This window comes from Schistocerca gregaria, chromosome 2 (genome assembly GCF_023897955.1).
Source record: "Schistocerca gregaria isolate iqSchGreg1 chromosome 2, iqSchGreg1.2, whole genome shotgun sequence".
Classification (NCBI taxonomy): Eukaryota; Metazoa; Arthropoda; class Insecta; order Orthoptera; family Acrididae; genus Schistocerca; species Schistocerca gregaria.
Genome location: NC_064921.1, coordinates 763,399,622 through 763,426,777, shown reverse-complemented (window position 1 = coordinate 763,426,777; position 27,156 = coordinate 763,399,622). Strand labels below are relative to the sequence as shown.

Sequence of the window (27,156 nt, the reverse complement as noted above, 5' to 3'; positions counted from 1 at the left end):
GTATTTTGGACAGGTCAGGAAAACTGCTGGTGAATCCTGTGGATGCCTTGGGCAGATGGAGGGAATACTTTGAAGAGTTGCTCAATGTAGGTGAAGAAGCGGTCAGCAATGTTTCAGATTTCGAGGTAGAATGGGATAGGAATGATGATGGAAATAGGATCACATTTGAGGAAATGGAGAAAATGGTCAATAGATTGCAGTGCAGTAAAGCAGCTGGGATGGATGAAATTAAGTCGGAACTCATCAAATACAATGGAACGTCAGGTCTTAAATGGCTACACAGGATAATTGAAATGACCTGGGAGTCGGGACAGGTTCCATCAGACTGGACAAAAGCAGTAATCACACCAATCTTTAAACATGGAAACAGAAAAGATTGTAACAACTACAGAGGTATCTCTTTAATCAGCGTTGTGGGTAAAATCTTCTCAGGCATTGTTGAAAGGAAAGTGCGAGTATTAGTTGAGGACCAATTGGATGAAAAACAGTGTGGGTTTAGGCCTCTTAGAGGTTGTCAGGGCCAGATCTTTATCTTACGGCAAATAATGGAGAAGTGTTATGAGTGGAACAGGGAATTTTATCTATGCTTTACCGATCTAGAAAAGGCATATGACTGGGTTCCTAGGAGTAAGTTATTGTCTGTTCTTCGAGATTATGGAATAGGAAGCAAACTTTTGCAATTAATTATAGGTCTTTACATGGATAGTCAGGCAGCAGTTAGAGTTGACGGTAAATTGAGTTCATGGTTCAGAGTAGTTTCAGGGGTAAGACAAGGCTGCAACCTGTCTCCAGTGTTGTTCATATTTATGGATCATATGTTGAAAACAATAGACTGGCTGGGTGAGGTTAAGATATGTGAACACAAAATAAGCAGTCTTGCATATGCGGTTGACTTAGTTGTGATGGCAGATTCGACTGAAAGTTTGCAAAGTAATATTTCAGAGCTACATCAGAAATGTAAGGACTATGGTATGAAGATTAGCATCTCCAAAACGAAAGTAATGTCAGTGGAAAAGAAATATAAACGGATTGAGTGCCAAATAGGAGGAACAAAGAACAGGTGGACGGTTTTGAAGTACTTAGGATGCATATTCTCACAGGATGGCAACATAGTGAAAGAACTAGAAGCGAGGTGTAGCAAAGCTAATGCAGTGAGCGCCCAGCTACGATCTACTCTGTTCTGCAAGAAGGAAGTCAGTACCAAGAATAATTTATCTGTGCACCGTTTAATCTTTCGACCAACTTTGTTGTATGGGAGCGAAAGCTGGGTGGATTCAGGTTACCTTATCAACAAGGTTGAGGTTACGCATATGAAAGTAGCTAGGATCATTGCAGGTACTAGTAGATGGGAACAATAGCAGGACGGTGTCCACAATGAGGAAATCAAAGAAAAACTGGGAATGAACTCTATAGATGTAGCAGTCACGGCGAACAGGCTGAGATGGTGGGGTCATGTTACACGCATGGGAGAAGCAAGGTTACCTAAGAGACTCAGAGGTTCACCAGTAGAGGGTAGGAGGAGTCGGGGCAGACCAAGGAGAAGGTACCTGGATTCGGTTAAGAATGATTTTGAAGTAATAGGTTAAACATCAGAAGAGGCACCAATGTTAGCACTGAATAGGGGATCATGGAGGAATTTTATAAGGGGGGCTATGCTCCACACTGAACGCTGAAAGGCATAATCAGTCTTGATGATGATGATGATGTAGGACTAAGTTTCCACATTGGAGGGGAAGAAAAAACATCAGGTTATCAAAAATAAAGTTTTATTGGGAAAAATTAATTTTTACTGTTGAATGAAGTGTTAAGAGCAAATAATAAATTTGTGTACCACATATAAGTGCAGGAGTATCGTTCTGTGGGATAAATTGTGTTCAGGGGATGTAACAGGAAGTAGAGCGGAAGTATGAGGCAAGGTAGACCGCCATATTGTGAGTGTGCACTTACTTCCTTCATAGGTCTGCAGACTGAGCAGGCGATTGTCATATCACTCTAGCCATTTCGTCAGAAGACGCAGCTACAGGATGTTTCACGAAGTTACACCTACCCTTTGGCACTGCGACTGGAATCACTGACGTTCCAGCGTGTACACATGCCTGAGGGTGTTTATTTGTAAGAAAGTGCGTTAACAAGGCATGTAATAAAGATATGAGTAGTTGGCAGTACTAATGCAAGATATGCATATAGGGAGAATCTAGATCTTTTACAATTGTTTTACAATGCTAGAGTGAAAACTGACAGTCTTGCAGGACGGGTAACTTCCCCCAATACCAGCACTCCTCAGTTTTCAGTTTACAGACAGGCTAATGCCTCCCCAGCGTTTCTTGTCCAGTTCTCTGTGAGTAGACGAAATAATTTCACTGAGCTGAACGCGTTTTTGGCTTTGGTCAGCCATATTCAGGCTGGCGTGCGTGCGCGTGTGCGCGCGTGCGCGTGTGTGCGTGTAGTGGTGGCGGAAATCTGGACACCATGCCGCTTGTTTCGCCCACGGGCTCTGCTGCCGAGGCGCCTCCTAGCGTGCCCGTCGCTGCGTATCCACCCTCACAGCAGGGTGAGTGGTGGGTGGTAACGGGATCGTGTCGCTCGAGGCGGGGGGCCAGTGTGAAGGCTGGACATCTGACCTGGCCTATTATCCCTGTGAGAACTTGGGGCCGTTCCTTCAGCAGGGTCCGAGTAGGCACACGTGGCTAGGCGCTTGCTAGTTGTCGGGACTCACGTTAGGCGCGCTGTGGAGTCCATTGAGGAAACAACGGCTAGGGCTGGAATGAAAGCCAATGTGCACGCTATACTGTACGTCTGCAGAGGCCTCGTGTGGCATGTGGAGGCGGCCTAACCTGCGCTTATCGAGCGTGCAGGGTGCAGTCATCTTCAAGTTGTGGCTCACGTCGACACCAATGATGCCTGTCGTTTGGGTTCTGATAACATCCGCAGTTCCTATGAGCGGCTTGCTGAAGTGGTGAAGGCTGCTAGTCTCGCTAGTGGGGTGCGAGTAGAGCTCACAATTTGCAGCATTGCATCCTTTGATTTGAAGCCGAGTGGAAGGTCTTAACCAAAGACTTAGTAGACTCCTGATGGTCTTGGTTCCCTATTTCCGGTGTTATGGGGTAGAAAATGGTAGGACTCCCCTTGATAGGCCATGGGTGCACTACACTAGTGAAGCAGAGTACCTGTGGAGTGCACATTTTTCTACGTAAGAGGTAGCTTGAGGTACTCTGATGAGTATTCGTCAGTCGAGAAGCAGAGAGCAAATCACACCAAGATCAGAGTGAAGACACTTCGACTGTCAACATTTTTTATCAGTGAATTGTCTAAGTATTCGTAACCAAGTCACCGAATTTAATGTCCTCCAGGAGATTGGTCCCGCTCAAATTATTCTGGGGACACGAGAGAGCGCTGAAATCGGAATTAGAAAGATCTGTAATATTTAGCGAGTCACGGAACATGTCGGAAAGACAGATTAGACTTATTGCAGTAGACAAAATATTATCTCTAAGGAAGTCGAATTTAAGTCTCACTGTGAAGTTATTTGAACGTGTATAAAAGATCTAGGTAAAATCAAGTTAATTGTTCCATGTTTTTACCGAACATACATAGCACGTATACATGCTGGTGATGCAGTAATAGTGGGAACTAACCTACCGAGTGTAGACTGGGACGTTATGGATTCACTGCATATGGTATGAACAGTCAGTCTTGTGAAGTACTTTTGAACAACTTTTTCGGAAACTGCCTTAAGCAACTAGTGAGACAACACGCACGCAATGTAAATATTTTAGACCTTGCAGGTACAAACAGCCCTGACCTTACCGACGGTATCAAAATAGACAGGGGCTAGTGATTATCGTGATATAGCGACCATGGTTACTGAAGTTAAAAAATCGGTCAAAAAGGATAGGAGGATATTTTGGCTAGAAAGAGCAGATAAGTACCTGGGCTTCTTCAGATGTTGGGAGAGCTGGGGCTGGAGTGATCGTTTTTGATACATTTCATGCTGCGAAAAGTGTTTCAGCCAGTGGTAGTGGAGACAATGAAATCTACGCTGTCTATTACACGTTGAAAGCATATTTTACTTGTGGGCAGGCTTTTCAATGCGGTACATACGTTGATAGCCCCATTTACTGAACTTTTTTTTTTTTACATAATACATCTACATACACATTCCGCAAGCCACTGTCTGGCGCTTAGGTGAGAGTACCTTGTCCCACTAGCAGTGACATCCTTTCATCTTCCATTCGCCAAAAGAGCAAGGGAAAATGTAAGGCGTATATGCCTCAGTAGGAGCACAAATTTCTCTTATCTTTGTAGTCCTTATGAGGAATCTGTTGGCGGCAGGATAATCATTCTGCGTCAGTTTCAGATTCGGTTCTCTAAATTTTCTCAGTAGTGTTCCACAAAAAGGATATCACCTTGCTTCCAGAGATTCTCATTTGTGTTCCTAAAGCATATCCTTTATACTTGGGTGTTGATCGAATCTACCAGTAACAAATGTAGTAGCCCGGCTCTGAGTTGCTTTGATGTCTTCCTTCAATCCGAACTGGTGGGAATCCCAAACATACTGCAGTAATTTACATTTTCTACATTTATAGCTAGCTATTGCCCATCACAGCAACCACAAATTTTGTGAAAGCCATCTTGTATCCTCATACAGTCACTCTACGACATACTCCCGTACTTAACAGCGTCATCAGCAAACAGCCGCAGATTGCTGCTCATCCTGTCAAATCATTTCTGTGCACAGAGAGTAATAGCAGTCCTGTCTCAATTCCCCGGGGCGCCCTTGTCTCTGACGAATATTGAGCGTCGAGGACAACATATTAGGTTCTATTACAAATTAAGGCTTCTAGCCACAAGCATATCTGCAAACCTGATCCGCATTCTCGTACATTCTTTAGTCTGATGTGGGCACTATGTCAAATGCTTCTTGGAAATCTAGGAATATGGAATTTGCCTGTTGCCTTTCATGCATGGTCCGCAGGACACTATGTGGGTAAAGGGCAAACTGACTTACACGAGCGATGCTTTCTAAATCCGTGGTGATTTGTGGCCAGATCAGGCCCAGATCAGCAACAGAAATAGGTCACCTGGTTTTTATGAAACGCAAGTGACGCAACGCATCGAAGCACAGTAGTGTTGACAAGCATACGACGAATCCCATCCATCACATATATTCACGCTCACCTTGCAAGGTATGTCAGTGTACAGTAAATCGCTCCACCCCACAGACCACTTTACGACTGCCAGCAATTTCTGATTACAAGAGATTTATGCTGGCTACCAGTAACACAGCTAATGGTGAGAGAAGCGCTATAACTTTCCGGTCATTTATTAATTCACTGCCAACTGACTGCAATATGGTTACACTGCCGTACAAAACACAGTTAATTATAGACAACAGGAAGGAACCACATTTAGGAATCCAACTGCAAGTACTTAAACTGAAAATAACCTCTACATAAACATGAAATCAGTGAATTTATTTTATCTGCAAACGCAGGAAATGGACAGATAATAATGGGGAGATTTAGTCTGTCTAAACTGAAAAACGACCGGCACTCGTGGTATGAGAAGTCGCCTTTCCGGAAGAACGCTACAACTGCCGTAGCAACTACGAATCTCCCCTTTAACACTGTAGAACAGTGTGCAGAGATTTACATAGTATCTGTTCGTATGTGTTTATCGCGTAAGTATCTCGTGTCTGTGGGGAAAAATGATCATCATAATAAAATAAGAGAAATCAGAGCTCGAACGGAAAGATTTAGATGTTCCTTTTTCTCACGCGCCATTCTAGAGTGGAATTTTATAGAAATAGTATGAAAATGGTTCGATGAACCTTCTGCCAGAGACTTAAGTGTGAATTGCAGAGTAACAATGTAGATGTAGATGTATTCCGTATAATACAAACGCACTATGCGGAAAAGAAATACCCCGCCCCCGGGCATGTTTGCGCACTGCTTGTCGAATGATTCATAAGGCAAGCTGTGGGAGGCCTTTGTGAAACACCACGTAGTCGCTTATTGTAATGTAGTGGGGTAGACAGAGCAGGGAATCGCCTGCTCACTCCTCTGTTTGCAGAGATATGAAAGAGAGAAATGCATGAGTACAACCCGAAGACCAACCTCCTCCTCATTGCACCTACTCTCTACCTCTAACCTGTCACACCCCCAGAACACGATTTACACCTTAGTAGGTTCTACTGCACTTAGGTGAAGAATGCACACTGAGATTAATTTTTTAACACAATAAGTTTTTTGTGAATGTAGTCAAATGTTGCGGGAATTAGATTAGGAAATGAGAGGCTTGAAGTAGTAAATGAGTTTTGCTATTTGGGAGCAAAATAACTGATGATGGTCGAAATACAGAGGACATAAAATGTAGACTGGCAATGGCAAGGAAAGCGTTTCTGAAGAGAAATTTGTTAATATCGAGTATAGATTTAAGTGCCAGGAAGTCGTTTCTCAAAGTATTTGTATGGAGTGCAGCCATGTATGGAAGTGAAACGTGGACGATAAATAGTTTAGACAAGAAGAGAATATAAGATTTCGAAATGTGGTGCTACATAAGACTGCTGAAGATTAGATGGGTAGATCACATAACTAATGAGGAAGTATTGAATAGGATTGGGGAGAAGAGGAGTTTGTGGCAAAACTTGACTAGAAGAAGGGATCGGTTGGTAGGGCATATTCTGCGGCATCAAAGGATCACCAATTTAGTATTGGAGGGCAGTGTGGAGGGCAAAAATCGTAGAGGGAGACCAAGAGATGAATACACTAAACAGATTCAGTAGGATGTAGGTTGCAGAAGTTGCTGGGAGATGAAGCTTGCACAGGATAGAGTAGCATGGAGAGCTGCATCAAACCTGTCTCTGGACTGAAGACCACAACAAGTTTTTTGTAGAAAATTTTATGCGGTTTCATTTTGTATTGATAAACATTTTCGCCAGAAGCTTGGATTTCGAGTTATTCAAGAAAAACATAAAAAGTGACCTTTAAAGGACCCCTCGCAACACCCCACCGGTCATAATTTTTAATGTGTTATTCATGAACTACTTATCACTGTTAGCATAACTGAACTGTGGGACACGAACAGCGTTCGGACACGAAAAAAAGTTTTTCAAATTATCCAATAACGATTAATGAATGCTGAGGAAGAGACGTCATCCTAAAGGGCAAAATTATCTTACGCCTTTGTTGGTTTCTCATGATCGAAATCTTGTGCTGCATATGAATCTAGCCCTACATTAAAATCCTTTCGATTGCGATCCGTGTGTCACACACTGCAAACTTTGACATTACTTGTGTGCTAAGCTTTTTGTCAGACGTCTATGACATGGGCACAACTGACACTTGTCAACATTTTTTTCAGTTGAGGGGAGAAGAGAAAACATCAAGTGCGAAGGAATGTGTCTGCAAATTCAGGCTGTAGAGTTTCCCAGTACATACATCTGCAAGAGACATACCAATTCCTTGACAAAATATTTGAAATACTTCTGTGGTAAATGAACAGACCTGACACAAAAATGTGGCTTCAAAGTGGCTATAATACTTGTTTTAAACTACCATTGCTGTCTGCAATGTTTGGGGTGTGAATTATCAATTTTTGTTAACTCTTATCAAATTTACTGCAAGTCTTCAGTTCTACCAAAAGTACTCCATTTGAGGAAAACAGACTTTTTACAAAGAGGAAGAAACTAGTATTGTTAATAATAATCGATAAACTAACAGAACATAGAGCAACAAGATATCTACTCACTTTTCCAGCCGATCGCCTAGATCCTGTGTACAGTCTTCTTCGAGCCTTTCATACAAGTCATCTTCCGTGATTCCTTTCTTGTAGCTCTTCCATATCAACTTACGAAGCCACCTGCAACAAGATAAGCGCATTTAAGAATAAATCACGTTTGGAGTCCACAATCGAATATATGGTTTGCGGCTGGTGCACTAATTTAAAATCTGAAACCAAATCAGCTTGGTTCGTGTTGTGTAGTTATTCTTTGGTTAGGACCTTAAATCAACTATTTCTTGGCGCCAGACAAATTTACTTCACAGGCCGGCACGAACGAGAACGCAACATGCGATATCTCTCGTGCAGTTACCTTGTGTACGACTGAAGCAAGCGTGTTTCAAAATTGTTTTCTGTTGTCAATTCAATTACTCGTGACATACTTACGCATAATGATTACGGTTGTATACTCGAGGCACAAAACTCATCGGTGACTTAAGTATTTGAAGATATGGAAACATTGGTCAATAAGGAGATACGTACCTCTGTCATTAACCATCCTTTCGTTAGCGTCCCGCATGTCTGAACTCATTAAGAGTAATAGGGACGTGTGATACATTGATGCACTGAGGTATTTTTAGATTTTTTGTCAATGACGTGGGTGTGGGAGATTGAAAAGGAGCTCCATGGCGCACATTCTGCTATACATTACTTTTGGTGGCATGCCTGCGAATTTGCGCAACGATGGCATTACCAGAAAACTGAAAGGAAATAATTTCACCTGCTGCTAGTGCGAAATGAGCGTTCCTACAGAACCAAGTGGGTTGCCAACCTAGCAGCAGCCAGTGCGGCAAATCCACTGAAGCCAGCCACGGAAGAGAGGTTTTCGGGGTTGTACAACAACCCACTTGTAGTCGGACAGTGTTAGGGAGGAGACTTGTGCTGCCGTCTCCTTGAAGAATGAGCGTTTGCGTTTGAACCCGAGTTCATGTCCGCTTAGGTTATTGTCGCAACAGGTAAGCCTTCATACCGCGCAGTAGAACCCTGGCGCAATTCATTTTATTTCCTCCACGGTCATCCGATCTCCGCGTGTTTCTATCATTTTAATATTTGCAGTGAAATGTGAAGAATACATTTAGTTTTCACCACAATTCCTGTGTTTATAATTTCTTTCACTCGACCAGCCGAAACAAAGGATAGTGTATTGCTACTTCCTCTCATTTTACAGCTCTGGAGTTTGTCTACAGTCATAATATCGCTGTCCAAAACTGCAATTAGGATCGAACCGACGCCATTTGATCTAAAGTATTTCTTTTTCCTATAATATGCGCTGGTATTCTTTCGAGGAAATTATTTGACAACGGGGTGTTAATCAACATCAGTGGGAAGCTTGACACGAAGTTGAAGTTACACTGAAAAATAAAGTACTCAAGACGACGAACTACGAGCAAAAATATCCCTAACCTACAAATTGCAAACATAATAGAAATGCCGTGTGGCTAGGGCCTCCCATCGGGTAGACCGTTTGCCTGGCGCAAGTCTTTCGAGTTGACGCCACTTCGGCTGCTTGCGTGTCCATGGGGATGAAATGATAAGGACAACACAACACCCTGTCCCTGAGTGGAGAAAATCTCCGACACAGCCGGGAATCGAACCAGGGCCGTTAGGCATGAGATCCCGTGGCGCTGACCACTCAGTTACCAGGGGCGGACATTGCAAACAGACAGCCCGTGATAACGTAAGCTTAATGATGCTCTCATTCTGGAGGAGTGAGTTTCAAATGCACTTTGACCATACTGAGGTAAGTTTTCCTCGCTTTACCTAAATCGCAATGTGTGAACTGTGAGGTCGAATTCGTGGTTTACTCTGTGCCAAATAAACCTGTCCTCCGTCTCCACTCACCTCTTAACTGTATGCAACCCGCCCCGGCTTCCCACGTTTAGCACTACGTATTCAGGCCGGACCACTTGGCTGTCGTAACGGTGATGAATTAAACAAATCTTCGTCGTGAATCTGTGTTGGTGAAAATCTTATGAAAATCCCTACAATAGTTCCCGAGATAAGCGTTCCAATACATACAGAGAAACGTGGCGGGGTATTTTATAATACGCACTGAAGATAAATTCAGCATGAGAATGTACGCCTGGACAGATGTGTCCACTCAGACTTTACTCTGTAGAACATTATCAACCACTTAACAAGACACCCATCTGTCAGAGTACTTCGGAGTTATTTGTTCGGTGAATATTTGCCTAACGGAACACATTACGTTACGGTACAGCGAATGTTCACCAAAATCTGAAGAAAGAATCGGATGTGCCCCGAATGTAACACAGCCTCTAATTTTCTTAATATACGTAAAAAGATCAGATTGGTCGCTGACGGTACTGTTTATTGCAGGGTAGTACCGTAATTACACTTTCTTAAGGAAATGCGAAAGTACTTACAAACTTTCGAGTTCATGTAATGGATGACAGATCTCTAAATATGAATAAATGAAAGATTACGCCTATAACGCGAAGTATCCGGTCACAAGAATAGTGACTAACATCTTGATCACGTCACATTTAGGAGTAGCATTAAACGCGACTAACACGTAAAACGCTATCAGGGAAAGCTGAAAGAACATTTAGAATTGTTGGAAGTGATCTGGGAAAGTGTAGTCTTCCTGCCAAGGTGATCACAAACAAGACGCTAGTTCGAACAATTCTAGTATATTGTTCGATTGTTTGCAGTTAGTATCAAGTTACCTTGATAACAAACATCGAATAGATTGAGGAGCACACACTACTGCGTTCAAATTAAGTTTATGTAGTCCATAAGAACGCGTAGTTATCGCAGAATCCAGTCTAGTAATTTTACAGAACTCGAGTTCGAGAAAAACTGATATCATCCCACCACCATCGTAAACTTTACTAGGAGTCATGCGAATAATTTAAGAGAAATTGGGACACACGCACACAGGCATAAATACATGTTCCGTCACTCCGTAAGCATATGGAGTAAGACAGAAAAGCGCTAATATTTATTCAACGTATCCTTCCTTACGCACTTGAGTATATAGGTACAGTTAATCTTCCTGGAGATGGATTGACGGACTGAGTATTTCCAGGGAACACCTTAGTGAACGTGTGTTTTACACTCAGCAAGAGATATTTCAGTATCAAGTGGAATTTTGCGTTAACTTGCAAAGTATATGCTTGTTTCTGATGCATCCACTCTTCCAGTTATACAGCATAGGATTAATCTGTAGAATAGTACGCTAACGTCTTAACATGTGTTAGGGAAACATTACCAAGCACTATCTCATTAATACTACACTTCTTGGGATCTACGTTAGTTCCGTATTTTCCAAATTTAAAAAGCGTGTATTTTTTCTTCCGATTCTTTATTTTATTACTTTTATTGGATGATGAAGTAAATTTTTGTTGATTTCATCATCAATAATTGTTTGGAAGCAGCTATGGTTTCGTGGAACCAAAATTTGAGACGTGTTCCATTTATTTTAATGAATCCAACTTTATGTATTCTGACTCCTAACCACTACTATGTGTGCACATAGAAACCAGGTAACTGAATTCGGGTTCAGTATGATAAAATTTGGCTACATTCCATTTTGAAGTCAGAAATAGTAAGGATGAGAACATGTGAGACGAAGTTAATCGGGATGAAATTTTGTAAAAACAGTCGCTAAATCTGTGAAAACTGAGCTCAACTGTGTTTTTCATACTTTTAAAATTCCGTTGTTGGATAGCATTTGCCGTCATCTGCTTGATCAGAAGGCAATTGTTCATCTTTTATGAAGTCATTGGAAACTATAGGCCAGATTCACGAGCCATTTTGTTCAGTAGCTGCTCAACTGCTTCAAGCTTTGTGGTGATAGTCATTCTGCACACTCATTGATATTATGATGAATAATAAATGATCTGCTAGCAGGTACCTCGCGATAACTAATGTTGTACTAACAGTTTTAAGACTGTGCCTGTATTCATATAAAATTCATACAGGAAATTTTGACGTGTGAAGAACACATTTAAAGGCAGCAACAAACGTCGAATTTTACGTGTTCTGTTTTTCCAACGGTGTACACGTATACTATAGATGGTGTATTTTCATAAAGTAGCCGTAGATAATATACATTAACAAGAACATTGTTGTACTTAAAATTTCCATGCTTGTAGCTAGCTTTGGGTATTTTACCTTTATGTTATGCATATCCATTTGTATTTGCAGAATTCTTGTCGCTAGCATTGAATCTCAAGCCGTTTTCACAGCTCGCAATTACCAGGTACACAACACTAGCTTCAGTGTGGCATTTACATCTTCCGAGCTATATTACAGAAGAAGGAAACGCTTATAAATAAAAGAGACTTATAGCGGAGGAACCAATCAGAATTTAATTGATTAATATTATTGTATGAACTGGGACGTCCTACAGGCGGAGGAGCTAAGTATGTACATCTCAATCACTTCATCCACCATTCCACGTCTCGTATATTAGAGCAGATTCCATTACAAAGTCCAGTTATGGTTCTACCACTGTTCAAGTAATATAATTTTACACAGAAGCGCTTCCTCCGCCATACTGCTCTCTCCTCGTCCACCTCCCCAAAGAAACCACACTTTCCTACTGAAAACAGTCTGCATCTTCCCCGATACAGTCTAACTAGTCGTACATTGTTTTTATTATTGTTTGGATAACGATCTGTAAGATTACAGTGAAGTTTCGTGTACTGATCCGAATCTATGTATAAACTACGTGGATTGAATCTAAGCATGGTTATAAATCTAAATTTATCGAACTAATACCCCTTTCATATAGAATCCGGTGGCCGATAAGAGTGTACTGATCTTTAGACAGTACCTAGCCTCTCCCCGATGTTATTCAATCTGTATATTGAGCAAGCAGTAAAGGAAACGAAAGAAAATTTTGGAGTAGGTATTAAAATCCAGGGAGAAGAAATTAATACTTTGAGGTTCGCCGATCACATTGTAATTTTGTCAGAGACAGCAAAGGACCTAGAAGAGCAGTTGAACGGAATGGACAGTGTCTTGCAAGGAGGATATAAGATGAACAACAAAAGCAAAACGAAGATAATGGAATGTACTGAAATCGGGTGATGCTCAGGGAATTCGATTAGGAAATGAGACACTTAAAGTAGTAAAGGAGTTTTGCTGTTTGGGGAGCAAAATAAATGATGGTCGAAGTACAGAGGATATAAAATGTAGACTGGCAATGGTAAGGAAAGCGTTTCTGAAGAAGAGAAATTTGTTAACATCGAATATAGATTTAATTGTCAGGAAGTCGTTTCTGAAAGTATTTGTATGGAGTGTAGCCATGTATGGAAGTGAAACATGGACTTAACTAGTTTGGACAAGAAGAGAATAGAAGCTTTCGAAATGTGGTGTTACAGAGGAATGCTGAAGATAAGGTGGATAGATCACGTAACTAATGAGGAGGTATTGAATAGGATTGGGGAGGAGAGAAGTTTGTGACAACTTCACTAGAAGAAGGGGTTGTTTGGTAGGACATGTCCTGAGGCATCAAGGGATCACAAATTTAGCATTGGAGGGCAGTGTGGAGGGTAAAAATCGTAGAGGGAGACCAAGAGATGAATACACTAAGCAGATTCAGAAGGATGTAGGTTGCAGTAGGTACTGGGAGATGAAGCTAGCACAGGACAGTAGTATGGAGAGGTGCATCAAACCAGGCTCATGACTGAAGACAACAACAACAACAACAACAACCTTTTTTTGAGTAATTTAGATTGAAATATACGCTAGGACTGAAAAGAAATATTTTACCTTTATTTAGCCCATTATAAATGTCTATTATCAGCGCTATTCTCCAGTAATGTCTGTTTGCTGGGCGAGGGTATTGCGCAAAGAAAGTAAGTACGGTTTCGGAGGGAGCTCTTCCTCGCCCTCTTCAAAAGCTAACAGTAATTCCGCCACTTTTCTCGTATTCAACAGCTAGGCCTTTTCCAGTACAAGGTTGGGGGGGGGGGGGGGGGGAGGGGGGTGATACCCGTCCGTCTCAGAATTCTGCGTCACGCAGTTACGGTTTAGTCTTACTATCTTTCTGCTTAAATGTGCTTTTAAATGCAGCGTTTCCTTATCAGCTGCGTAGCGAGCTTGCGGGCGTATTACCTGAGCCAGCTGAATCGCCGACATCCGCCCTACAAGTCGGATGAAGCCGCGCCATTACAGCGACGTGAGTCAGCAGTCCGTCTACATACCCTCAACTCCGCGCGAAATCTTTAAGAGTTTGCTGGCGCATCCGGGCGACGGAAAGATTATATTATCGACCATCACTAATCAACGAAGAAAGAATTTCGACGAACTCCACTATTATGAACTAATCTGCAGCTCATTCTATTAGCTACGGAATTATTAATTTTATTCATGTATTTACTTATAACCTACAGGCAATCTATACCAGCCAATCTCTAACAACTATTGATGTAGTACGTTCCAGATATAGCAATGGCTTAATACTACAAGAATAAAGTCATGTGCGGAAACTTAACATTACATTGGCAATAATTACATTTATTTTACGTGGTTTAATATTTGAACGGCATCGAATAACGAAGCACTGAGATTTATATTTTTGTCCCTTTGCTATCTACATGAATCATCTGTCCTTTCAGAAAAGTGAGTACGAAGAGAAATGCAATGTAACGGCACACGAGTAATGTTAACAGTTTACGCATACCGGAAGCATATTTCTCTGAAGAACTTTCAAACCAGTTAACCAGAAACGAGTGTTTTTCAAGAAACCACTCTGTAGAACATGTAAATTTTATTCCTCAGGACGCAGCGAGGATTATTTTGTACTGGAATTAATCATTTGTTTCGACTGAGTTTAGTAAAACGTTTTCACATTGACATCATTCAAATGCCCAGAAATATATTTTATGAAGTATTCTGGTTTCGAGACAATGAAGTATATATTATTGTGAAGGAGCAGGTTTCATTTACCAATCAACTCGTCTTAAATTCTCACTTCAGTGGTCGCTGACTACCAATGCAGTGACATTTTTTGGTGTGAAGGTTGCAACAAGCTTTCTCATTCTAAGGTAACGATTTAAGTAACTTTCTTAGAATGAATTTCTTCCCGTACTTACATTTTTAAGCTACTTTGCCTAACAAATCAAAATGGAAGAGAAAACTTTATCTTAGTAATGGTGTAACATTTTACAAATTTTTGTGATAATACTCACGTGCGGACATTGCCTGTTCTACTGAATAACCATACGTTAAACATGCAACAAACTACTACTGAAAGCCATAGCACTAGACTAACGCTATATGTATTTAGTGATAACATGCTCTCCAAGGAGCGATAAATTTTTAGAGCTCCGTAATATAGTTCTTAATTATATAGTGTTTACCGACATCAAAGATATAAAATTAATTTGCGTTACTGATACCGACTGTCCGCGTGAGGAGGAAATTTTAACCGTCCCATCGACAACAATGTCATCAGAGACGCAACACAAGCTCTGATTAGGGAATGGAGGAAAGCAACCTTGCCCTTTCGGAGGAACGAACCATCCTGGGCTGAAGTGATTTAGGAAAATCACGGGAACCTAACTCAGGATGGTCGAACGCGGGTTTGAACCATCGCCTCGCGCATGCGGGTCCAGTGTACTAACCACCGCGCTACGCCTCACGGTTTATACGTGTGAGGGACGAATAGTATTACTGGAGAATTTTGTATTATTGGGATTATGACATGGTTTAAGGCATGCGTCTTTGTGTAATATTACGTCTGCTAATGGTTGAGATATCAAAGGCTATGAAGGTTCAGAACTTTCGGACTTGCACAAGTCCAACTAACCGAACTGTTTATGCGCACCCACGTAACAGTTGAGCCGTACCATCACACCGGTGTGTCTGACCACCATTAGAGCCGACATGTGTTACGTAGGTTGCAGCGAGAGTTGATACCATTTGCTTTATTCAGCAGTAAGGGTCTCTCTTTGTGTAATTTCAACCCTTCTCTCTTGTTAAAGTTGTTCTCGTGCTTTTTGAAGTTCTACAGTATCCCTGTACATTCTACCATAGTAACGATTGGAGCTCCATTGAAGTAGTATCAGAGAAACGAATTTGGTGTTTCGGTGAGCCCAGTACACAAACTTCAGCTTGTGATTTCTCCCTGTCCGTCGAGTATTGCTCTTGTGTTCTTTAAGCTAGATGTTAGTATTTCCTTTTTCAGTTCCTCTGCACACTTGACCCGATGCAGCAGCGATTTTGTGTACTGTTATGGTAAGCAGCGGGTATTGGTTTTCTGCAGAGTTAAATTATTCGGGCACATTTCTTGTTGATTTGAGTGCTATGGCAATACTATGTCGTCTTAGTACTCTGCTGATGCGATTTGTGACAGCTTTACGAATGGGAAAAAATGCCCTCGTTGGTCCATTTCAGTAGAAGGTCCAGATCTTAACATATAGTACCCTATTTATCTTTGTCTGAGTAACCGTTTCTTCCGAAAGCAATTTTTAAATCGAGCTCTTCCTCGAAGTATTGTGATTCACAAGGTCCGTAACACACGTCGGCGCCAAACCGCGACCTTAGACAGCGGTCTGATGATGTCATGACACGGCGCGACCGTTACTTGGCATGCGTGTTAACAATTCGGCTTTCTGAGCTTGTCAGAACCAAACTTCTATACGAGTCTTTATAGCTCCTGATGACTACATCGTCAGGAGAATTAACATTAGGCTTAGGAATATGGTTTGGAAATTTACGAGGTACACAGATAAATTCAGTGAAAGCCTGCATTGTACATACGGCAGGCTGTCAGTAGTGTCAGATACCTTATATTAAATAGAAAATGAGCTACGTGTTCACTTGGAAAGTTGATCAGACTCACTAGAAAATGCTGAAGCTTATGTAAAGAGTTATCAGTCAGTGGAGGGAGGTGCTTCCAGCGAAGCTGAATGAACCTTTCCAAATGGGAGGCACTTGTTTGCAGCAACTGGTTTTCACGTGATGCGGTTATGCGGTTCTTCCTTCCTACAAAACTAGGTTTCTTGTCGATGGTGGCGTCATTTTACAAGCAAGCGAAAATAACAGCAATCAAAACCGAAATTCAAAGTCTACAAATAACTGGTGAAAGACTTTCTTCGCAAAACTGTCAGTCGAGAAAGTATGTAGTCGTTACAGACAACGAAAGTATTGCGTTCGAACGAACATACCTGTATGAACTAGCAGTTACATTATCATTACGTACTGCTCAATGTGCTGGTGTATTTCCTGCTCTCTGCAAGCGTGCTCTAGATATCATAACCGATGCCATTGTAGAAACAAAACGTAATGAAGGTATCAACTATAAGTGAAAGTGAGGACTTTCAATAAAAGCCTCGAAGCAAAGTAAATGACTTGATAAGTAATTTAATAGTCTTATTCTCTTGGCATATATTTTATGTTTTCCCCTTAAAAATATATGCCAAGACAATAGCAGACTATTAAAGGGAAGAGGAAATTATGCAGATCTGAAGAGGATGGCAGAAGACCGGACAGCCTGGAGAGTTACCATGTGAAAACCTGCCTTTTGGCAGAACACTGATTTTTTTATGTTGCCTGAAGGTTGTGCATATTTTGTCCCCATAGATGAAATGACTTTTGAAACAGCTTTTCCTCCAGAGTCTTCTAGTGGTACTTTTTCTTCCTTATGTCTAGACCAGGAGTCACTAAGTACTAGTAACTTGGCTGGCAAATGTGGATTGATAGCTAAAAAACGTCTTCAAATGTTCTTTCGTCATATTACCGCTCACACGTGCATGTATGAAAAAATCTGGAGAGCACCGTTTTTTTATTTCCTTCTATTTCCCTTGACTTTCCATTTGGTACTTAGAAAAATGCCAATCGTCCATCCATTGATATAGTGACATCCATCGAGTAACTGTTAGTCGCACTTAACTGATTTGCCATGTCGATTTAGTAATTCTCTCCCCTTTCATGGATAGCGTGCTTTCGGAAGAAATCACGTAGTTAAACCGACGCTAGTCACAGTTCCATAAAGAACCTATTTGGAGCTAATCTGTCGTCTTATGCGCATGGACTTCAACATATGTTTGATCTGCTTGAATACTCTTCTTTGTCGTCCTTTTCGTGCTTGGAGCACGGTTATACAGCATGATGTTATCGTTGACCTTTTTAAAATTAGTAATAAATTCCAGTGACGATGTAAAGGTTTCACACCCTTGATGTCTGACTAAGATTTCCTTTAAAAACTGCATTACCTTTACCTTTCCCGCCCGGTTAGCCGTGCGGTCTAACGTACGGATTGGGAAGGAGCGCCTGGTCCCCGGTACGAATCCATCCGGCAGACTTAAGTTTAAGTCCGGTGAGCCGGCCAGTCTGTGGATGGTTTTTAGGCGGTTTTCCATCTCCCTTGGCGAATGCGGGTTGGTTCCTCTTATTGTGCCTCAGCTACACTATGTCGGCGATTGCTGCGCAAGCAAGTTCTCCACGTACGCGTACACCACCATTACTCTACCAAGCAAACATAGGGGGTTACGGGGGTTACACTCGTCTGGTGTGAGACGTTACCTGGGGGGGGGGGGGGGGGGGGGGGGGGGGGATGGTGTCCACCGGGGGCCGAACAGCACAATAACCCTGAAAGAGTGGTTCGGTGAGGGGCGGCAGAGGCCTGAAGTGAACTGCTGTAGTCGTCGTGGGGTTGTGGACCACTGCGGCTGTGGCGGGGACGGTTCTCTCCGTTTCTAGGCCCTCGGTTAACATACAATACCTTTACTTTTATTTGCCACATAGAAAAGTATGCTTTTAATATTGCTTTTAGTCTTCAGTTTAGGATATCTTTTCAGGGGAGTATCCATGTATGTTCAAATCTCTGACGTGATAATCAACGTATATGTTCCGTAGTATGTTGTCATCAAACACCGTGATGACCCTTTCGACTTTAAACTTATCAGAACCATGTTGAAATCCACTTTCACTGCTTCCATCTAACTTTCCGTATAGCTAACGACTGCAGTTAGGTGTCGGACAATGTAGTAATATCATAGGCATGTGTTACATCAATTCATAACCGGCGTTAATATTTTTATAGTATAATAAATACCAGAAAACACGAATTATTCATCTTCTACACCAATACCATCTTCACGAAGTGTTCGTCCTAACTTCATCTCAGTCAATCGCAATATATTAGCGGCTGTTTACCGATCGCCGATCCATCTGACGCTTCACTACACAAACAAGTTTACAAAACGCAGCTTCACATAAACAGTTCACCATTTCTACTGGCCTCTACTGGTGCAGCGGCCGGCAAAGGCCTGTATTCCATTGTACCAGTACGTCCCGCACTGCAAAGGCCTCTAATGGACGACAGAGGTTTACAGATAAACTAATGTCACCGGTGCAGTGAGTTTACATTGTTGCTATGAGGCAATTTATGCCCAGTCTTTTTGTCACAGGTAAAAGGTGTGTTTGTACCTTTGAGTTTAAAGACGTTGCGTATCATCTAATACTGAATGTTAGCCACGGATGAATGTATGGATGATCTTGTACGCGTTTTGTGCTGTGATTATTTCGCCGTTACTAAGTGTTTCAGTGTGCCAACTGTAGAGCCGCTACAGCCATTTGTAATACCTGTTTTATTACTTTCATTTCTTGCTTCTATTTAACTTAAGAGAGTGGTAGCTGGACAGGGCTCTTGACGATATACCTGAATGCTGTTTTTTGTATTGCCTTGTGATGAGAGGTGTGTTGTGGTACGATCACAATAAATTTCAAATTTTGTGCATAATTCATCATTCTTGTAGTCAGGCCTAGAAAGTTTATGCTGTCATCTACTTTGTGCTTAATTGTGAAAATGATATCGTATTGGAATCTTTTTAACTATCTGTTTAACTCACGAGTATTATCTTTTGTGCCACTGATTAAAATTTTGGTATCATCTACACATCTGTAGTCGCAAATAATGATGCGGTAGTTGGCATTTAGAATCTGCTTCTAGAGTTAATTGTTGAATTTGAATTAACTGTGAGTGCAAATTCTGGTAGGTCCATTAGCTCATTTACATGTGTGGAAGGTATGTGTGTTTTCATAGGTTGGTATTCATCTGCAGTGCAGGACGTACAGATACAATGGAATATAGGTCTTGCGTGTCAGGTAACCAAGTGTGGCTGTACCTGGAAATTTTTTGTTTTGGACATGTTGCTTTAACTGTTTTGTTTCTAAGTGTTCTGTTGTTACTGAATGAGAGTTTCATTAAGAATTTGGTAGAGATTGTTAATCATGAACTGCAGGCTTTCCTGGCCGAAATTTGCGTTGTGACATTTGTTGTATCGACAATAGGCCTTGGTACAACTCCTAACTTTTCGTCTTCCAGTGCTGGAAATTTCGTCAGAGGCTTCAACGATACAGAAAGCAGTTGCCTTCTCAAACAAGCTCAGCAAGCCGAATTTCTTTAGGTGAACCCCCATAACGCTTGGTTCCTAACGTCATCAGATCGCTGTCTAAGATGGCGGAGTCGCGTCGACGTGTATTATGGAGTTTATAGTGACGAAGAGTTGGCGCTGTTTCTTCTATTTAGCACTAAAGCACAAAACGTGTCTAATTTCAGTCCTCCGCCTTTTCCGTTGAAATTGCTTTTGTGCATTTGAATTTTGATCGCCCTCTGTACTGTGGTTCGACAGTGCTAAAACCATACTGTTAGGGAAACTAAGTTGCACAATCCGCTTCTATTGCTTTTCTGCCTTGCCCAGGCGACAACTGCTTGTGTTCCTTAAGGTGGGTAACAGTGCCTCTTTCGTGGTTTCTATAAACATTGAACAGAAAGAGCAAGGGATTTTATACACCGGAGTCGTTTCTGACATTGTGGTTTTAGTAAACTGTTGCTATGATGGAATGTAAACACAGGCCATAGAAATTCAAAAGTACAAAATTTCAACAGAAAAGAAGGCTTGAAATTAGACTAATTGAGAGCCTCAGGGCTAAATAGAACAGCGCCAACTCTTCGCTTCCCATCTACAAGTTCCATAACCTACCGTTGCGACGACAAATATAAACACTTCGATTTGCTGATGTGGTTTAACACTGCAACTGCTTCCGTAGGCGCTGAGGCATGACAATGTGTCCAGCAATGGAAGACGAAATGTTAGGCTTTCGATCACGTACTAGTACCCATAATCGCCAATAAAGCTTTGTTTGGAGTCTGAAATTTGGATTGTTCTTACTTCATTACATCTCTTATGGGGATTACATTTTGTGGACTTTTGATTCTCACCTGAGTGAAAATGCTTGAGGTATCATTGATTCAATGTTTATTGCTTCTTGAGTGGTTATTAGGACGTTCATGTTATTCGAAATGTATTTAATTATCCTCTGGGTTCTGGCTGTTGGGTCCATAGGTATTTCTGTATTATTGTTGCCATGTAAGAAGTCTAAAGTTTTCTCCCCTGAATACCGTTCAGTTCATACGGTCGTATTGCTCTTATCAACTTTTACAATTGTTGCGTTGTATGTATTTAATTCAGTCTTACAGCGTCGTCTTTTCTTGTGTGCGCGGAATGGTTTTAGCATATCATCTAAAATTGATTTTGAGGCAGTTTGCTTTTCTGTCAATTTGCTTGTGATGGGTGACGGTTGAAATCTGAGTGACACTGGTGATGAACTAACGTCGGTTCTTTTCGTCCTGCGGAGTTTAAATATTTTTAATCCTCTTGCTGAGTAGTGACCTTTTTTCTGCAATGAATATTACGTCAGTATTTTCGAGGAAATGTGTGTATCCAACTTTGGAGGTAACTTACTTGAAAAGATTGTTTTTCTTCCCTGTATGTAGTTTTCATTTTCTGCATAATGAATTCAGTGAACTTACTAACCTTCAGTACTTTAGTCATATTTCAATCGGTGAAGCAAACATCCTTACACTAACTACGCGTTACAAAGTCGTGTATTGATCGTTTTTCCACGCAAAGTTCGTGAGTTAGTTTTCCTCCTATAGTTTCCGCACGTTTTACAATTATTTATTTGCGGTGGCTCTGTTCGTTTTGATGTTTTGCTATTGTTAGTTACATTTTATGCAAGTTAACAAAGGATGTTACCAGCTACTTCTAGATTAGAATGCAATGATCATGGGCGCCCTAACGAGTATCAACGTCGTCTTTCGTCAGAAACTTAATGACGTGAGTCAATGTTTCAGCTGATTCCAAAATAAACATTTGTTGACAGTTTTCAGTAGATTTATAAACGTTGCCAGGAAAATATTGTGACGATTTAGGCTAAATGTACTTTCTACATTCTGTTTTCTTTTTTATATCATTTGCCCAATTTTACAGGCGCAACTCGCTCAACAACGAGTGGAATGAGAAAATGAAATATTTATAAAATAAAATTAAATTCAGCGCCTGGAACGTACAGAGTTCATATGGAACAGTACAGAGTAATCCGAAGTGCAGTGTAAGTAAAACTGAAATTAACTGAGCGTTTGGTGGTAGTAAGGTCGTTCTATTCACCTCATGAGCTCTTATGACAAATGACTGAACATTGATAAACGATGCGCAGCAAAGAATCAAAGTAGTAGCATACAGTCCACGTGAGAAAGGTGCACGGCTATCTGAAGCCCTTTACTACGTTTTACAGTGAGCAGCGCATAGAAAATTATGGAACTTTGTAACACAGAAAACGAAAGATGTCATGTTGGAGGAAGAATTACTTTTATTTGCTGTAATCGTAAGCGAAGGCAGCACGCTAAGACAAACTATCTGATAAAGAAATGAGCCAGGCGAGAACACTAAACAAAAATAAAAAGAAATACGAGTAAGTCAGATACAAATCTGAGAAACGCAACAGGATCATATGTATTTTACAATAGTGTCTTATACCATAAAAAAATTTCAAGACTACCCCTTCTCCAGAGATGACTAAAAATTTAAGGAATCAAGGAACGCAATGTGGAACGAATGAAAAATGACAGTTGAGACACAGCATTAGGTCAGATTGGAATATGAAGGGAGACTAACTGCTCGTTCATTCATAACGGAAATAAATTTGTATGTTTTGAATTAAGATCGTCTCGGAAACTTTATTGGCTTGTGTATTTAGCAACAGCAAGTCTGTAACAGTATAGACAATGAAACAGCTGTGATCGTGATCTTTGGAATGGTGGTAGGTTCATTGCAGGTACTAAATGTGGCGAGTAGGAGTGTATGTTGTAACGCACAAAACTTCAGCGTTGAGGCAATACGACAATGAATGCTGGCCAAATCTTCCGCTTCTGAACCCACAAGCCTCGGGGGAAAATCTGAGATGCAACTGGTGCCCTGTTACTAGTCCGAAGCCAAAGTACCGATAAGAAAAGCAATCTTAACAACCGCAACATCGATCCGTGTGGTGCAGTAATTTGGCACGAATCCTCGCTGCGGACGTTCCTTGTTGCCACCCAGTAGGGACTGGGAGAACGTCTTGTCCCGTCCCCCTCGGAGCCAGATCAGCTCTCGCATACCGCTTACTGGGCACCGTAACATTCTTCTCCTCTTCCCCTCCCCTCCCGCAGCCACCGCACCGGTCATTAGCTGGGATGCACCGTTCAGCATTTTCCTCGCGCGTGGCATCAGAGCTGACAAAATTAGCCCCGTTACCGAACGTTTTCACGGTTGCCTCGAATCCACAGCTTTGCATACGGATGCATAATTACTAACACTACAGCGCTTATCGAAAACCTACGCCAAAAAGCACTAACCTAAGTCATTTTGTAGAAGACAAATTTAAGATAAACAGAAACACTTAAATTTTGGTTAAATAAAAAATTTGCTTGGAAGGTTTTATGAGGACGGTGCATTATTTCCCCTCAAATACCGCACTACAAGATTGTTTTCTAATCCGAGAGCATAATCTCCATTAATCGTATTACACACAACGTCACAGTATCAGTCTTTCCATGATGCAGTTGTTTCAGGACTGTTTTGCTAAAAGTTGAGCTAACGGAAAAGCTAATTGAGAATCACACGTGAGCCATGGAGAACTTTGTTCGCAAGCTGCTTGTGAAACTAAGTGAAATATAGTAAAATTAGAGTGTTTTATAGTCGTGTTTTATCCTCTAATCTCAGCCAAAGTATTCATTTTGGAAAAAGATCATTTATCTTCGCTTAACTGAGAATGAAGCAGCTGCTAGCAATGGTGGTGCTGAATCCGGCACTTCACTCCTCGAGTCAGCTTACGGAATGTGAAGCGCGGCACATCTGATATCATTTCTTAGTTATCCCGTTCCTTTCGCGAAATTTGGAAAGAATGACTCATTAAGCCTCCATAAGCGCTCTAATTTCAAATTGTTCCTGTTGTTGGAATTTCGTTATATGCATGTGGAAGGAAGTACTAGATTTCCCATTTCTAACATTCGATATTGGGATTTTAATAGTTAACCTATCGATGATAAATTGTGCTTTTCTTGTAATGTCTGCTATTGCAGTGATGACCATCTCCGTAACTAACTCGCCCTTATTTAACGAACCCGAGACAAAGCGCGCTGCTCCTCTTCGGATCTTCTCTTTACCATTATTAGATCACCTGGCAGCAGTTCCAAACAGAAAAGCGATACTCCAGGACTGATCTAACTAGTTTTTGTTGAGCCTCTTTTTACGAATCAGTTACTTCTACTTACAATTAATCTAATGAATCATGACAGACTAATTCCTATATCTTATTTTAAGTGGTCGTTTGGTTGGATACTCCTATATATTTCTCGATTATTCCTGTTTCCAGTGATTTATCGTCAAAAGTATTAGGTTGGTGTATAAGCTAGTAGCGTTTTTCCAAAGGTTTAATAAACAACAGCTACACGTAACAGAGACTTCAGTCATCAATAATATAGTCTCCTTCAATATTAATATGCCAACGCTGGGGTAACTTTTCGATTCCACGAGTGTAGAAATCACGTTCTTTTGAGGCGAAGAATTCATCGAGCCGTTTGGAGCGCATTTTTATGCGGAAAGGAAGTTCTTTCAAGATAGATCAATAGAGAGCGGAAAAGGTGAAAATCTGGGGGCGCAAGGTGAATAATGTGGATGTGGAATGACTTCCCAGCATAGCTCCTGTAGTGTTTTTTGGCAGTCTAGGAGAATGCGGGCGGGCTTTATAGTGGAGTAGCATCACTTGAGGTAGTCTTTCTGGCTGATGTTCTTTGACTGCGTCTGCAAGACATTTCATTGGTTGACAAATGTCATCAGTGATGCAATTCGTAGTACGCCACACCGTCGCTGTTCCACCAGATGCATTTCGTTATATTTTATAAAAGCGCCCAGGTCCTTAAACGGGACGTTGCTGATTTGTTTGGGCTAAACCGTTCCTTTCTTTTCCTTACGTTAGCATGAAGGCACCATTTCTCGTCACCAGTAACTACACAGGATATGAATGGTCGGTGTTGTTCACCAGCCAATTGATGAGCAAGAAGAGATGCGCAGATGGCCACCCGCTGATTTTTGTGATTTTGGTTTAGAGCGTGCGGTACCCATACACCCGATTTTTGAACCTTCCTCATTGCATGCAAATGTTAAACAATAGTGAAATGATGACAGTTTCTCACACTTGCCGGTTCTAGAGTACACTGGATGTAGATCATTTTGGGTTTATGATTTTAAACAATTTCTTCAAACCCCGAAGGTCTTGCTGAACGTGGAGTCATTAACATCAAAACGAAGCTCCCTAAAACCATTTGCTTGTTTTGCTCTGTCCAGTGGCATTACCCCTACACACGGCGCAAATGTTTCTGGCCGCCTCCGCTGCTGTCATTCCTTTATTGAACGGAAACAGAAGAATAACTTCTCCACTCGGCACTCTGCTTTATAGCGGCCATAGCTCCACTCATCTCAAAATGGCAATATGTAAACTCATATGGTAACAGTCAAATATAAATAAAAATGACAAATAAGCCCTTAGCAATCGGAATACCAAAATGCAAAACAAAAACGCTTTGAACTTACGCACCAACCTAATATAACCTTACAGCAGTGAGTCTTTCCGCTTATTTATGGGCAAAGCAATAAATTTACTTCCATAGAGCGTTCCGCTCAAGCATGCATTACTGCATATACCTTGTTCAATGTTTCTACGTCACACGTGAATATATTTTTCTAAGACAGAGGATTAATTGGTATTACCCTGATCACAGAGATTTAGTTCCTAAGACTGCTCCGACTACGTACAGCAAGAAGCTTGTAGTTAGGTGGTATGGTGACCGAAACGCATTAGGACTTCCCGGTATCTGTGGTTTCGTCATCGACAATTAGTAAGCGGACTCGCGGTTTGCCCGATGTCCGAGCTTTGGCCGTAAAACCGCTAGCGTCGACCAGCACTGCAAAATAACAGTGGTAGTTGTTGACCCTGATGTGTCTGGGAAATTTCCTGGTGCATTCACTGTTGTTGAACCGAATCGAGGAGTTAGCATGAAGAGGAACAGAGATAGGAGGGGACGGAGCAAGGAAATAAAATTTAGGGTGGACAATGTTTTGCGGTCAACTGATGCCGACGTCGCACACGTCTCCATCATTGTACCTTCCGTTGAGTTCGTACCTCATTCTCCTACGGATACTACAAGGGAGATCATAGAAAGCAAATGTAAAAGATGTACTAAGTATTATTTCTTAATATCAGCAACTAAAGCCGAACCATTTGCTCGGCAGCACCTAAATACATAACTTCCAAAGACATTAGAATTTTGCAAAATGCTGTGTGTTAAAACTTGTTCCTTTCTGCACCGTTAGTGTAAGAATCTAATGTTAGGTGCGATTCCACAGGAAGAGTACGTCCGCGATACATGTTAAAACATTTGTCAAAGAGGGAGCGCTAAATTCAGAACGTTTGCAGACGATAATGTTGCCTTCATAAAATTATCATTGCTGAAAATCTGTACGAAGAATTCATGAGACACAACTTGCTCTGTTTATCCATGAGACCCAGAGAGCAGTAGGTCATGGTGCCTGGATTGATGTGTTCTTTGACTTTCCGATCGAGAGGGGTAGCGCAGTGGTTAGCACACTGGATTCGCATTCGGGAAGACAACGGTTCAAACCTGCGTCCAGCCATCACGATTAAGATTTTCTGTGATTTCCCTAAATCGCTCCAGGCAAATGCCGGGATGGTACTTCTGAAAGGGCACGGTCGACTTCGTTCCCCATCCTTCCCTAATCCAAATTCAATGGGACCAATGACCTTTGTGTTTGGTCCCCTTCCCCAAATCAACCAACCAACCTTGACTTTCCGAAGCATTTCCGTGCAGTTGCTCACTCTCTTCTACAAAACGAATTACAAGAGCACGAAGTATCAGTCCCGCTTTGTAATTCGTTTCAGGTCTTTCTAGCAGATACAACACGCCATACCGGGCAAGATTATCAAACACTCACTATTAACGATATTCATAAATGACAAGATGGATATTTTCAGAAGCTCCGGGAAAGACGTGGAACG

The 27,156-nt window shown here is 41.4% G+C and overlaps 1 protein-coding gene across 9 annotated transcripts in view; it reads right to left on the bottom strand.

Annotated features, from left to right (window-relative positions):
- Positions 1-27,156, bottom strand: part of LOC126334984 (ATP-binding cassette sub-family C member 4-like) — a 302,418-nt gene that overhangs the window by 180,169 nt on the left and 95,093 nt on the right. For all 9 annotated transcript variants that reach the window (XM_049997791.1, XM_049997788.1, XM_049997787.1 and 6 more), the window contains one exon: positions 7,750-7,860. In XM_049997791.1, coding sequence (XP_049853748.1) covers positions 7,750-7,860 — 111 coding nt within the window. The remainder of the gene's footprint in view (positions 1-7,749; positions 7,861-27,156) is intronic.